Source organism: Oreochromis aureus, linkage group 2 (assembly GCF_013358895.1).
Source record: "Oreochromis aureus strain Israel breed Guangdong linkage group 2, ZZ_aureus, whole genome shotgun sequence".
In the NCBI taxonomy this organism is placed as follows: domain Eukaryota; kingdom Metazoa; phylum Chordata; class Actinopteri; order Cichliformes; family Cichlidae; genus Oreochromis; species Oreochromis aureus.
Genome location: NC_052943.1, coordinates 6,665,428 through 6,679,167, shown reverse-complemented (window position 1 = coordinate 6,679,167; position 13,740 = coordinate 6,665,428). Strand labels below are relative to the sequence as shown.

The window sequence follows — 13,740 nt, the reverse complement described above, 5'->3', positions numbered from 1 at the left end:
TATGTAAGGCAAATCAGAGTTTGCACAATTATAACAAGCGTTAAGGTAAATATTTGGTATGACCACTTTTACGCTTCAGAGTTAGATGACTGCTTGCATAAGAGTTCAGACTTCTTTAGTTTTTAAGGACATGACTTTCAGATACTGTTAATCTATAGTTTTGTTCCACTTCTCCTTTTGTCCTCCACTTGGCCAGTTTCCTCATTTAAAATTTTTTAAGGGCACACTATGCTGCCATATGTCAAACTTTCAGCTATAGATCTGTGGAAATCACCTTGTTGGTGCAAAAAAAAAAAAAAAAAAAAAAAAAAAAAAAATCTCAAGCTGTGTTGAAGTGCCTAAAAATTCAATTTTAAACTGATTCTTTGTGAAGTTTCTTGTTGACCACAAGAGACAAATATAACATTCCTCTGAAAATGGTCAGGTACTGGACTGAAAATGAGTGGAAAAGCAGACAAGTGTCCAGAGAAAAACTTTGATATAGTGTTAAAAAGGTCTTTCAGTGTTACAAGAGATCCATAATAAAGATTTGAAGGGGTACAAGAGTCCTTATGTCTGGCCGACAGTAGGACATCAGGCAAAAAAGATGGGCGGGATCTACCTGAGCTATAATGCATCTGGCAGCGTGTCACTTTTCTCTTTGATTTACAGACGGCCTTTTGAACACCGTCTCGTTACTGGCACAAATTAAACTCCCATCAAGTAAATGTAATTTCCAAGCCAAGTGCGGATGCTTCACTTTTGCTGCTTGAAGCAGTTTTGAATGAGGCTAATGACACAACACACCAAATAACACACACCATTAGCAAATTTCAATCAACTGTTTAATGTTGTAGATAAAGAATCTTGATGTATAAATCAAATCAAAATGGGAATAATGCAAAATTTCATTTTCTAGAAGGATTTCCATGATCTTACATTTGCATATACTAGTGTTTCAACAATCCCATTTTTGAGAGGACCAAGAGGATTTAAAGTAGAAAAGAAAATGCGTAAAACAAACCTCTACAGTATATATATTTGTATATATTAGGAAAAAAACAAAAAAAACAGCAAACAGATTTTGGTCATTTTAATGCTTCAGACACCGATGCAAGGCTACTATGTGTTAGTGTGCTCAGCCTTATGAGCCCTTGAGAGGAGGGTTGAATAGAAAAGCACAACTTAAATCCTCCTGAGGCTGCAGAATCCACTGCCTTCTCCTGTGGTCAGTGAATTATTTATCTCAGCGTCGACATACCAAAAATGTCAGGCAGTCAAGATTCAATTTTGATTATCTATCACTTATCACAAGGATCAGGAGGCAACCACCGGCAGGCACTTGAACCACTGAAGTGCAATGTTGTGTACATCTATAGCATAACGAAGCTGGCATACAGCTGGATGGGACTGTTCATAATGTGCTACCCGATGACACAAATGCAATCCAACCAACACGCTGATCTGAAACATGGCAGGTTAAAGTGCTTCCTCTCACACAATCGTCTGTACCTGATAAGTCACTAAACACACAGACTCGGACTGATAGTGGCTATGACAGAAAATCTTTTCAGGACTCCGGCTCCTGCTTTAATGTACAACATTAATCAACATGGAAGGTGTCATGTACCAAAATGCACTGATGGACATTAACAGACAGCTGCATTTTACAATCTTAACAGTATGAATCAACACTTGAGGTTTGAATGAATTTATCTTGGTGTTTTGTAGCTCTGAAGTTCTCACTGGCCTTAATAGATTGAAAACAAAACAAACAAGAAAAAAAAAAAGTTGCATCAGATGAACAAACAGAACGAGTGAAACAACTGCATCTGCCATCTGTACAGACAGTACACTTGGCTTGAGGCACAGGCATATTTGTACCAAGAACAAAAACTCCATCCACGCAGCTATTTTCAACACTGCACAGTCACATTGTCGCCTTCAAAGAGGTTGACTGAAGAGAAAAGGCAAAGGCCTTTCAGGGACTCTGTACTCCTGTATAAGGCTTTTCTACCTACTGATTATCTCATTTGGATGCTAACTAATTATAATTATCAGAAGAAAAATATATAGCTATATACCAATAAGAAATGCAATAAATTGATGGTCTTACAGGAGCAACTCCTCAAATTGATAGCTTTCACTGCAAATAATTAATTACTTCTGCTGTAGGCACGTTTGGAGTCTGGATACTTATGTACAAAGAGAAGGTGTCAATGTGCTTTGTTATAGTTCTTAATTCATATCAGAGATTTGGTCTGCATGATGCAATTCTTCACATTGTCACTGCCTCTCACATATGAGCTTCATAACTTATTGTTAGGGCTTCAGATTTCTATTTACACGTTGAAGGAAGAACGATGACCAAAAAAAAAAAGAAAAAGGTAACCTGACATTCTTCGATGTTTGTTAGGAAGTTAAAATGGCAGATCAAGCTATCGAAATTCATGATTCATCAAGTTATCGACATTATATTGCAAAAAGAAAAAAGGAAAACAAACGCAGCTAGTCATATTTTTTGCAATTCTGGTGATTTCATTTGATTGAGGTTATAAAGCAAATCCCCCTGACATTCTCTCAGTGGCACTTTCTTCTTTCTGCTCACTGATATACAACTAACCTACAAGGCACACCGTCATCAGAGTGCCTGACCATGAACCCAGACCTGACAGATCATTGGTTCAAACACACGCACGTGCACGCACACACTCATTCACTTAAATCCAAATCATATTACTATAAAAAAGAGATTGCAGGGTGTTGGTATTATGATAGTTGACATTATTGACATTCAAGTACTCTTTGTTTGCAGCTCTTAACAATCCTTCAACAATGGACGGAGAGGGAGACTGCCACTGCTCCTCTTATAATCTTTGCTCTCCAGTTCCATCACTTTCCAAAATTTCCAAAGTCAGCAAAGGCATCTTGTTTGGGCTGCTGGGCCATCGCAGGGTTCATCCCCATCCCCATCCCACCAGGCATCCCCATGGTCATACCTCCCTGTGGCATCCCCATATTCATCCCACCTTGATGCATCCACATCCTCATTCCCATCATGCCCTGATTGGGGGCCATGCCCATTCCAGCACCAGGGTGCATCATGGGATTAACAGGAGGTTGGACAGCTGTAGGTCCCAGACTCATATTGGAAAATCCCTGGGAGAGCATGTTGCCAGGTGCCTGGTTGCCTGAAATTAACAAAAGATAAATTAAAATTTTAAAAGGACTTAAGCCAGAACCTGGACTGTGAGTTGTTGCCATTCATGTCAGATCTGAAGTACTAATCCTCTCACCTTGTTGAAGGGTGTTGAGACTGGGCTGGGCGGGTTTCGGGGGGTGCATTCCAGGGCCTAGGAAGTCCAGGCTGATGTTAACAGAGTGATCTGACCAGGTGGATGGAAGGGATGCTTTGGCTCCTGCACCTTGAGATGACACTCCCTGCTGCACAGGCTGGAGAGGCTGCATAGACTGCATCGGCTGTGGTTGAAGAGGACCCCCCATTGTCTGGAGGGGCTGGCAAAGATAAAGAGGCAGGCACAATGTTAGAAAAAGAGCTCATTTGTGCCAAATTCATAAAAATAAAAAATTAAGAGATGCATTTTTTTACTCCATTATTTAAGGCTCTAAAGCTTTAGCATGACCCACTTAACCTCGACAGAGGGAAATCTACCCGAGTCTCTTAACTCAATAAAAAAAACACATCATTTAAAATAAATAGAGGAAATGTCTTCTCACTGAAACATCCCTCCCCCCCCTTAAAGTAGGTCAACACCCTTTTTACATGAAGATACAGTCAACATATGTGAGCTTTTCTTGGATTTTTAATGTTTTTGTGACTTAAATCTCATTTTTCTCATTCTGTGTCAGTAAAATGAGGAGTGGGTGGTTATGGAAAGGTCTCAGGGGAAGATGAGCATCTGGAGTGGCTGCACATTAACTCTCCACCATCCCGCTTGTCCTTTGTCTTTCAATCACATGAAGTATGTCTCCATCACACAAGGAGGTCAAGGTACAATGTTGAAAAGTGGGAGTAAGAGGATAAATGGAAGTATTTGAACCTCAGTGATAATAGTTATCTAGCTTGTCACATCTGGCATTCATTTATTATAAACGGCATGTGAAAGAAATTTTGCACAGCATTTGAATTTGAAGGCCAAGAGCAAACAAGCATGTGGTACAATAAAAGGTAAACATTTTGAATTCACAAAAACATGCTTAACTCAGCTTCGGCATTGACAAGATCTAAAAATATTACTGAGAAAAATCCAGATCCAATCACTAGAACTTACTGTAGGAGCTAGCAATGACTCATATCTCATGCTATGCTTTATATACATCACACTGATCCATATCTCTAGCTCTGTATCCAAGAAGCCTGAAAGTCTGTGACCCGAGAGATTTCGCTTCCACCTGTGGTCTTTTTACACCCGATAGGAGTCTTGTAATGATATGTAGAACAATCAATAATTTAACAAGGATGTGTGTATGAATGAGTGCAATCATGCATACCTGTGACTTAGACTGGGGTAGGCCCGTGGTGCTCACGCTCTGTGTGTTGCTCATGCTAAAGCTGAGGCTCTGAGAGGAGGTGAGGGTCTGTGTTGGCCCCATCAAGTCAAACAGGTTTGCTGAGGCAAGACCAGAGCCTGAAGCTGGGGCCGGGGCAGCGGTTGGGGTGGCAACAGAAGGACCTGCATTCATGGGTGCAAAAAGGTCATTTCCACTCGTGTTGCCAGTCTGAGCAGATGCTGGCATCTGACCTCCAGGAAAAGCATTCCATTCTCCAAAGTCTCCATTGGGGCTAGAGGGTTGTGCTGCTGCAATAAGAAAGGCAGAAAAACAAAAAACAAAAACAAACAGCTGCATCAGTGTCTTTATTTGTCATCGAAACAGTGATATTTGTACTGCGAGACGTGCAAATATAAGTGTAAGCAAAAATCACAAATCTGAGCCTGGCAGTAAACAATAAAAAGCTAAGTCTTAACTAAGAGGTTATATTTTTTTGAGGACATTCTCAGTGACCACTGATGGCTCTTTTTAAATTTTTATTGAACTGGCCTGGGTTGATGTCTCTCTCCCTCTCTAAATCTCTCTCAATCCTTCTCCACCCCCACCAACTTCTTCCTCTGTCCCCATCTCCTTGTCATCCATAACAGGAGTTGATGTGTGTCTGTTCTTATTATGCAGAGCAGGTAGCAGGCTCCATATGGCCAGGGCTCCCTCCCAGAATCCCTCTGAATATTCTAGTGGTATGGTTGCAACAGGACAGCATAGACATGCACACACCAACAACACACACACAAAAACAACAAAATCTAAAAACTTTTAAAACCAACCCGAGGACAGTCCAGCAGAGGCAGCAGGTGAGGAGAAGTCGGCAAATCCGCCGATAAGGTCTGCATTGAGAAACAGAAATAAATTTAAAACAAGTGAGCTCCAGGTGTCATTCCACCATAGTTAGCATTCCCTTAGTGTCAGAAGTGTAGGAGGGAGGGGAGGGGGAAGCAGTGAATAGGTGGAGGGGACCTAACATCTGTTCAGTGCTTCTGCCCTCTCCATTCACTAGGGACTCCTCCAAAAACATCTGGTGCACTTAGTTCCTATACATCAACTCCCTCCTCCTGCTGTCCCTAAAAAATGGGAAGCTGCTATCAGCAGCTGGGCACCACAGTTTCAGTAGAGTCTAGTGTGTTTGTGCAGCTACTCTGCGGAGTTTCTTCTTTGTGCTACTGTACCACTGAACTAAAAAGGTTAGTCCTGGATTTACTGGTGTGTCACAATTGCAGCGACTGGAAGGTATTTTCCATTTTGGGCAGAGACCAGCAGTTTCTTGAAGGATCCTGTCCAGTTTGTCTACTGTAAGAAATTTTACTGATAATAGTCTCATCAATCTTCTCATAAGACAGCTTATGAGTGTGCTTCACAAAAGGTTTCTCAAACTTAGTGACATTATACCTGTGGCAGCAGGCTGACTAGGTGTTGTCTCGACCATCAGTAGATCAGCAAGGGCAGCATTGGTTGGCTGAGGGGCTGCAGCTGGCTGCATCTGGAATTAAAACAAACAAAAAATAAAATAAGAAAACTAAAAACTCAAGACTCAGAGTAAACATAATCAGCCTCGTATCAATAAAATCTTCTCTCGTTTCTTTCATTCAGGAGTGCTATTGCTACCTGTTTGGTGGTGGTATCTGGGCTCTTGTCTCCTGTATAATGTGCTGCGGCCCCAAGGTCTACTTTCTTGGATGGCATCCCTCCTCTCTTCCGTGTTGCTGTCGTCTCTGTTGCTTGGACAATCTGTAGACTTTTTGTGGTAACAGTCTCCTCTTCATCTTTGAACTCTTTTCTTTGCTGGCCGTTGTGAGACGATCGACCTCTGTCCTCCTCGTTGTCACTGGGGACAAAAACAACATGTGAGGTCATGTGACCAGACAATCATTGTACACATTCTACCTATCAGGAAACACAACGCTTTGAGATCCCATCTTCAAATGTCTTTGTCCTAAACAGCAACAAGAAACTTTCCTTTTGTTTTTATTTTCCTTGCAGATCAGATCGGAGGCTGTATCCTACCTGAATCGATCTGGTGAGTCGTCTCTGTCCTTCTTTCTAAACTTGTTTATGGTGTCATCAATGGTGGTGCCAATTTTGTCACTGATTTCCCCCAACTTGTCACTGAAGGGGAATGGCCCTTTTTTCTCCCAGTCATCATCCCACTTTCTATCACCAGAGTCATACCTGTCCCCCGCTATTAGTGGAAAAAGAGAAGCAAACATGAGTTGGACATCATAGGATATCAGGTTATACTTCCACACCAAAAAGTAATCACATCAGTTCCAGCTGCTCTTTTCCCAACACCTCTATTTTCAGACTACAATATGTGTACATCTGTGGACTTACAGTAGCCTCGGAATCCCATGCTGTCAGAGGATACACCAACGTATTTGTCTTTATTCTTCTTTGCCTTTTTCCGTTCTTCCCTAAGCCTGTCATCATCCTGAACAAACTCCACCATCTCCTTCACCTTCTGACGTACATTAACACCTTGGTCCTTCCCATTCTCATCTAAGGGTAGCAATTTAATGAGAAAGAATAACACAAGTGATTAACTTAAAAACAGTAATACACAAATTCCAGACACAGACAAAGAGTAATAATTATTGTGTCCTTCCTTGTAAACAAAGCCTAAAATACACACAAGGTTTGGGACACTGAAAGCAGCTTTACAGTAGTATGCTAAGAGTTTGTGGACTAAGCACTGCTTAGGGCCTCCTTCAATTCACTGCAGCTCACATTAAAGCTGTTGTTGATACAGAACTTTTCACCTCATTACAGCAACATTCAGCAAACAAAATGGCTAGCCATTCTGAAATAAGATCTAAATAAAAAAAGAAAAGACCAGAATGATACCTTACCTACAAAATGGTAGCTTTCTAGTGATCTCAAGTCATACAGATGTTCTCTGGCACTAGTCACAACCCTTTCAGACCCGTTCCTGATGAGATGGGCTAGCAGCAATAGAGACTGAAGGGAGGGGGGAAGAAAAAAAGAAATGGGGAATAAAAAAAGGTTTCTTAAGATTGTATTTTTAACTTCAAGTTTGGAGTTAATCCAGTTTTCTCAAGTTGTGATTCCTGTGTCAGACTTTAGTTTACTCTCAATCACAGTGTTTCAAACAATGTGGTTCATCTTCACGTCTCTTGCTGAGTGAAATCCATCAGTATGTTATTTGTATAAAAAAAAAAAAACAAGCTTAACCCATCTTAAAGTGTTCTTGCTGATATCTGATTATTGCTAAAAGTAAAGAAAAAGGACTGGAAAGTTAAAATCAAATCTATTAATTTTAGTTTAGCAGGTCCAAAGTGTTATACATAATGAAAAATGTTCTCAGCACTTAGGTCTTCAAGCCTTGTTTCACAATTAATGCAAGAACACGCTTTTGTGTCATGTTGCAACAACACTGAGGCAGACCTTGTAGACTCTCCTCCAGTTCTTTTTGTTGTCCCGCAGCATGCGGGCCCACAGCATGTTCATCACCTCTGGAAACTGTTCATACATGAAGGTGGCTCTGTTTATAAAAACATTCAAAGAGGGGAATGAAGTTTAGACTTTTTACTTTCATGTTTAAAAAAAAAAAAAAAAAAAAAAAAAGAATATCTGCATTTAAGCATATCTGTGTATGCATAGTTGCATAGCAAGAAAGCATGAACAGTAAAAGCCAGATGAACTCAAACACTGATGTCCACTTTGAATATCATAAATAATCAACAATGTATACTTGGGGGTTTAATTTTCTCATTGTGTGCAGTTCTGTGCAGGAAAAGACTCGGAGAGGTCAAGCGGGACACTAGAACATCAAAAACCATTTTTTGTAAAAACTTAGCTTAGGCTAAAAATAGCTCCTAAATGAGTCATTAGAAAATTCTGTGTCACTCATAACTTCGGGGCTCATAAGTTTTTGACAAAGCTTTCTGCACTTAAAGAAAGTCACGTAAGACACATCAGAGGTAGTTCACGGGAGTTCTTAGACATTCAGATGCAGGTAATTTAGAGCTTAACTTTTAAACTATAACTTTTTATGGTCGTTTGTTTAGAAATGTTCTGCTGACTTTCAAAGAAGCCCTGTTTCCTGTTTTGATGAGAGAGGAGGCATAACATTCAGTAAGAGCTGGAGTTTTCATAGAAGCCTGATCTTTAAAAATAATGTTCATGGACATGCAGATAAAAGAGATGGAAGGTTTTCTTTTTATTTACAGAACAATTATGGGGCTTTTCAGTAAAACATAAATAAACTAAACAATAAACTACAGTGTGCTGGCCTTACCTAGAAATTTCACTCATCAGCTGTCCTGATGGTCCCCAAGGGTCATCATTGGTGGCTTCCCTCACCTTAGACTCCACCTCAGAGTAGTTCATCACCACATTGGTTCTATAATAACAAACAAAAACAAACTTCAATGCACACATCAATTATAATACATTGCATTTGGCATTTCTGCTCAAACTATGCACCCACACCTCAGCCCAGCAAGACCAACAACATGAATCACAGCAGAAAAATCATATAAAATCAGAGACTTACAGGTGCTTAAGACAACCACATGTGCTCTTTTAAAGGCTAAAAGAACAAAAGAATCACGTGCGTTCTCGATAACTGCTTGTCAAAACCTAAAACAGCAGACTACACAGGCAAATGCACAATGCATTCAGTGTAAACACATACATGCAGGCTAAAATGGTGATGAATAAAAGAAGAGTGTGCTGACTGACTGTGAGCTCTAGTTAGAAACTAGTACAACAGGAATCAGAGATTCAAATGGGAAGAAACCAAAGCAATTAATCTCTCTAAGCATTTCAGGCTAAAATCTGTATTCCAAATATATAGGACTTTATATATATTATAAAAGACTAAAGAAATAAAAACCACCAATCACAATCAGTACAGAACTAACCAAGGCAAATCAAACTCTGCCTTATATTTATCCAGGATTAGAGTCCACAAATCTTGCCTAAGTTTCTATTTTAAAATATAGCCATCATTCTGTGAGGGAAAGAAAAAATATCACATCTTATCTTTAGTGTGTAAAAGGGATGCACCAAGATGTTAAAAAAAAAAAAGAAAAAGTAAAGGACTTTATAGTTTTTCTTTACCTTTCTTCATAAAGATCATTTCTGCTTCAGTTATTTCTATTTACATCACCTGCTGTGCATTGTTTGACATTGGTGCCATTGTGTTTTTTTAATTGAGATTTTGCATCTTTATTTGCCTAATCCCTGTTTCTGAAAGGGGATTTAATTCAACATGTCATTTGGCATCTATTCAGTCATAACTGGATAAACTGGTTATCTAGACAATTCCTGCAGTGTTTGCATTAAGGGAAGCAGTATAGCCACTATCCCAAAGTGTATATGCAACGTAACACTGAGCCACAACCTGAGACCTTTTTCACGCTTAGTGTAGTAACTTACATAAACTTGTTTGTTGCAGAACCACAGAACTATGATCATTAATCATACAGGTATTGTCTTTAAAATAAGTGAGCATGCCCTGCTGCAGCTTTGGCTAAAAATGTGGCAAGGCAAATAAGCAATTTTAAATTTGTACTACCTCATCCTTCACTACTGCCACATCAGCAATAAACTGCACAGCAGCTGAAGGAGCAACACTGATTTGATGCCATATTGTTAACAAGGATACACCCTCTCTGTGGTTTTCAGGCAGACTGCATTGCTACAAGTTGCAGGGTATGGTTACAACTCTGACAACATTCTCTCTTTTGTAAAATGTGGCTTAAGCCATGAAAAGTATTTGAAAATTACCACGCCAGAGTCCTTTCACAGCTGATTAAAATCAGCCTCTGAGCCCAACCATGGATCACAGTCAACATTTGCTGAGAAGTCCCAGACAGACATTCAAACATTCTTCTTCCAAAAACTTGGTTTGGAAGAAGAATATCCAAGAGTTTTCAAAGGATTATGATTACTCCGTGTGCAGTTCTAACTTTATATATCCAGAATTTCTCTAGCTAGTTTACGGACAATGCTAACCTGTCATGCATGAATGACAGACAAAAAATAAAAGGCACTGATGCAACTGCTTATCTTCACACAGAGGTTGCTGCTGTTCTAGATATCAGCTAGATAAAACGGAAGCTGTGATACTCTCAGTGACACACAATCACACATATTTCCGCTGCTATACTGCTGAAACATTTCCCTTGCTCTTCAGTGGAACTGCACTTTAGTTTTCATATTAGTGTTAATTTTACTGATTACAAAAGTTAAAAAAAAACAAACAAAAACAAATCAGTATTTTACTCATCACATTAAAATATTGTGCCTACAACCCTCTGAATAATCGGAGGAAGAATGCAACACTAGCAAAAGGGAACAATCAGTCTTAATGACTCAGCATTTAATTACACTTTATGAAAACAAGTCAACAGGTTCCCAATTTCAAGTGTCTCAAGACACGAGCTCTTACACCACCCAGTATTTTAAATAAAGCCAGATTAGAATGAAGGCGCACTCATTCAGGCATAAAAATAATCTCTCTTAGTCTGTCAATTCAAATTGCTTTAAATTAAAAGTTAAAATAAAAAAGGTGCAGACGCATAAGGAAATAAATATATGCAACAATAAAAAGTATTCACACAATACTGCATGATAGTGTGATCTATATAACATTAAGTTTAGTAAATAATTTACATGCTTCTGGGTGTGTGTGTAGATGAATGAATGTGTCATGCATGTCATGACCATTGTTTTTACAAGTTGTGGCACCTTTATACATTTATGCTTTGGCTCCTTTATTTCAATTGAGACATACGTTCTTTCAAATGTGGAATTACTGAGTTAAATTTTGTAAAATAAATGTTACCCTCTCTGTCTGACTCGCTCCAACAAAAGTAAAACATGCTGCAAGAGGTCACACACACAGAGGGGAGTCAAGTGCATCCACAGAATTGCATTCTTGGATAGACTTAACTCACATTGTCTGACTGTGCACAATAAGCCACTAAACCCTTGAAAGAACAAAAAATAAAGATATTTTTTTTAAGAAAATCGTGCCTTCAAAAGCTTCAGAGTACAGTCATCAGCTGAAAATAAACCAGCAACCAAGGGAGAACAAAACGTCCTGAACAAAGGTGTTGGCTTGCTCTTTGATAAAGTTAGGTAATAAATTACTGCCATGGAAGCTTTGACCAACACTCCCATCAAACTATGCAAAAACGCACCAGAAGCAAACAAAAGAGAGAGGGGGGGAGAGAAAGCTTGACATTCACCAACAAGTTACAAAATCCAGCAGGTGACTGGTCCCTGAAAAATAAATACTCTGTAGTGGCTCTTTTAAGTAGAAAAATAAATAAAAACATAAAGCACCCTCAATAACAGTAAAGCCAACTCAAATAACAATTGTCGTAAGTTGTGGTCAAACTTCTTAACACACACACTTACGTTTACTGGTAACTGGTTGCCACCAACATGACTGTAAGCCAAAAGTGCAAAGGCAGTTTAAAAAAAAAAAAAGAAAGAAAGAAAAAGGGTGTGTTTTTATTTTAATACACACTCTGCTCTTCCTGCCCCTGGAAAACATCCCTCATTGTTTTATTGACTTTATCATCATCGCCAGTATGATTATTATTAATATACAACAACTTAACCTAACTAATAACTTAAAACTAAACATTTTCAATACATGTTGGAAAAAGGCACACACATGCACGAAAATAACGAAATCTAAACTAAAGACAAGGGAGGGGGGACTAACACTAACACGATGTGTTAATTTATAGTGTGTGCTAGCGTGACGGTGGTGGAAAATCCCAAACAATCTGGACAATTTTTGTATTGAAACTTAACGACGAACAACTAACTTATAGTACAACTCGAGGGCTCTGGTACAACTACCACAACGTTGTGTGTAACTTAGCTACAAGTGTCAAGACGAACGTAAAACACTTCTACCTTAAATTAATTAAGTAAAATGTATTTCCTTGCAGTGACAGCTAAACAGGGGTTGGACGACACGTCTGTTTCAGATAACTCCAAAAACACCCATTGTTTAATGGGTGACAGCCTGGGAGCTGTCAAACTAGCTTAGCTGGCTAGCCTAGTCAGCTAGCTACCCACCCAGTCAACAGGCTAAATAATTAGCATGTTAGCCAAGCGAGTTAGCATGCGCTTTCGGAGAAAACGAACAAATGACACGCGCAGTCACACCATATCATTTTAGTTACAGTTTAGCTTAACGACAAGGCAAGAAGAACTGTAAGAAAAACAAGACACCCACACTTAAAACAATAAGTATGGTGTTTGTAAAAGTCAGTTAACTAATTCGCTAGTAGCATACAGGCTAGCTAACTTGTAAAGAATGAAGTGACGTCAAAGTTTTGGGTACGTGTCTCTTTCAAACAGGTAAACTACAAGCACAAATAACTCGTTACAGCCGTACTGTGATTAGAAGATACTCACGCTTTGTCAACCAACTCCCTAACTTTCCACATGTTCAGCATGTTGGCTCTGAGAAAGGGGGCTTAACGCCTCGGCAAAACCCTTTACTCCAAACGAACACCGACACCAAACCTTGAACTCTGGAAAGTAAACTATTCTTCACCTCGCTTTCAAGACAGGAGGCGCAAACGCACCAGCAAGCAGACAGGAAAGGTTACTACGGGAAATGCCCGTGCAACGTCATCAAAACTGCGTAAAGCAGGATTGGAGTTGTAGTTTATAGCGTGTATTCGGACACCACCTTGATACATAATTACATTAACCTTCATATAAAGTTAGAGAAAGAGCTTTCGCAAATTATTCACATCTATTACTGACTATGGGGATATTAAAATAATGGGAAAAACGTTCTAGGACGTAGACATATTTTTTAGAATAAGGACCTCTGACTGAATTTGAGAAATTGTTAAATTAAACAGTAAAGTTTAAAAAAGCAAAAACAAAACATGTAAAACATACTAAGACCCCATATAAAAGTAATTCAGTCGGATTTACTTTAGGGCAAGCAATTGATTAGTGATGTCAAACATAAGGTCCAGGGGCCAGAATTGAGCCAACAAATCAGCCAGAATTTTGCCAAGTGCATGGCTTTAAAAAAAGAGAATATATAGATATACATTTTAGACTTTTTAGACTGTATTTTCACAACTTTTACAGCTTTTTCTACTAATAAAGACCTTCCCCATAATCACCATTCATACTACACCAAAGTAATTAAGTAACAGAAAAACAATTAGATAACAATTC

At 39.1% G+C, this 13,740-nt stretch overlaps 1 protein-coding gene across 2 annotated transcripts; it reads right to left on the bottom strand.

Annotated features, from left to right (window-relative positions):
• Nucleotides 1-806: 806 nt before the first annotated feature.
• clint1a (clathrin interactor 1a) lies at nucleotides 807-13,137 on the bottom strand. 2 transcript variants are annotated; one of them, XM_031745158.2, is made up of 12 exons: nucleotides 12,955-13,137; nucleotides 8,804-8,908; nucleotides 7,951-8,047; nucleotides 7,395-7,503; nucleotides 6,880-7,044; nucleotides 6,553-6,727; nucleotides 6,154-6,373; nucleotides 5,938-6,028; nucleotides 5,319-5,378; nucleotides 4,492-4,796; nucleotides 3,276-3,495; nucleotides 807-3,170 (listed from the first exon to the last, which is right to left on the bottom strand). In XM_031745158.2, exons 1-12 carry the CDS (start codon nucleotides 12,993-12,995, stop codon nucleotides 2,872-2,874), a joined length of 1,887 nt encoding a protein of 628 aa, XP_031601018.1. In that variant the 5' UTR covers nucleotides 12,996-13,137; the 3' UTR covers nucleotides 807-2,871. The 2 variants fall into 2 exon arrangements, with proteins under 2 accessions (XP_031601018.1, XP_031601017.1); XM_031745157.2 differs by having other exon boundaries at nucleotides 4,492-4,799; nucleotides 12,955-13,136.
• Between the last annotated feature and the right edge of the window lie 603 nt (nucleotides 13,138-13,740).

Excerpts from the sequence above, each read along its gene's own strand:
- clint1a (XM_031745157.2), bottom strand. The coding sequence starts at position 12,995 with ATGCTGAACATGTGGAAAGTTAGGGAGTTGGTTGACAAAGC. Across the intron at positions 7,045-7,394 it reads AGAAAGCTACCATTTTGTAG|ATGAGAATGGGAAGGACCAA; the intron begins GTAAGGTATCAT and ends TGCTACCCTTAG. Across the intron at positions 3,171-3,275 it reads TCTCAACACCCTTCAACAAG|GCAACCAGGCACCTGGCAAC; the intron begins GTGAGAGGATTA and ends TGTTAATTTCAG.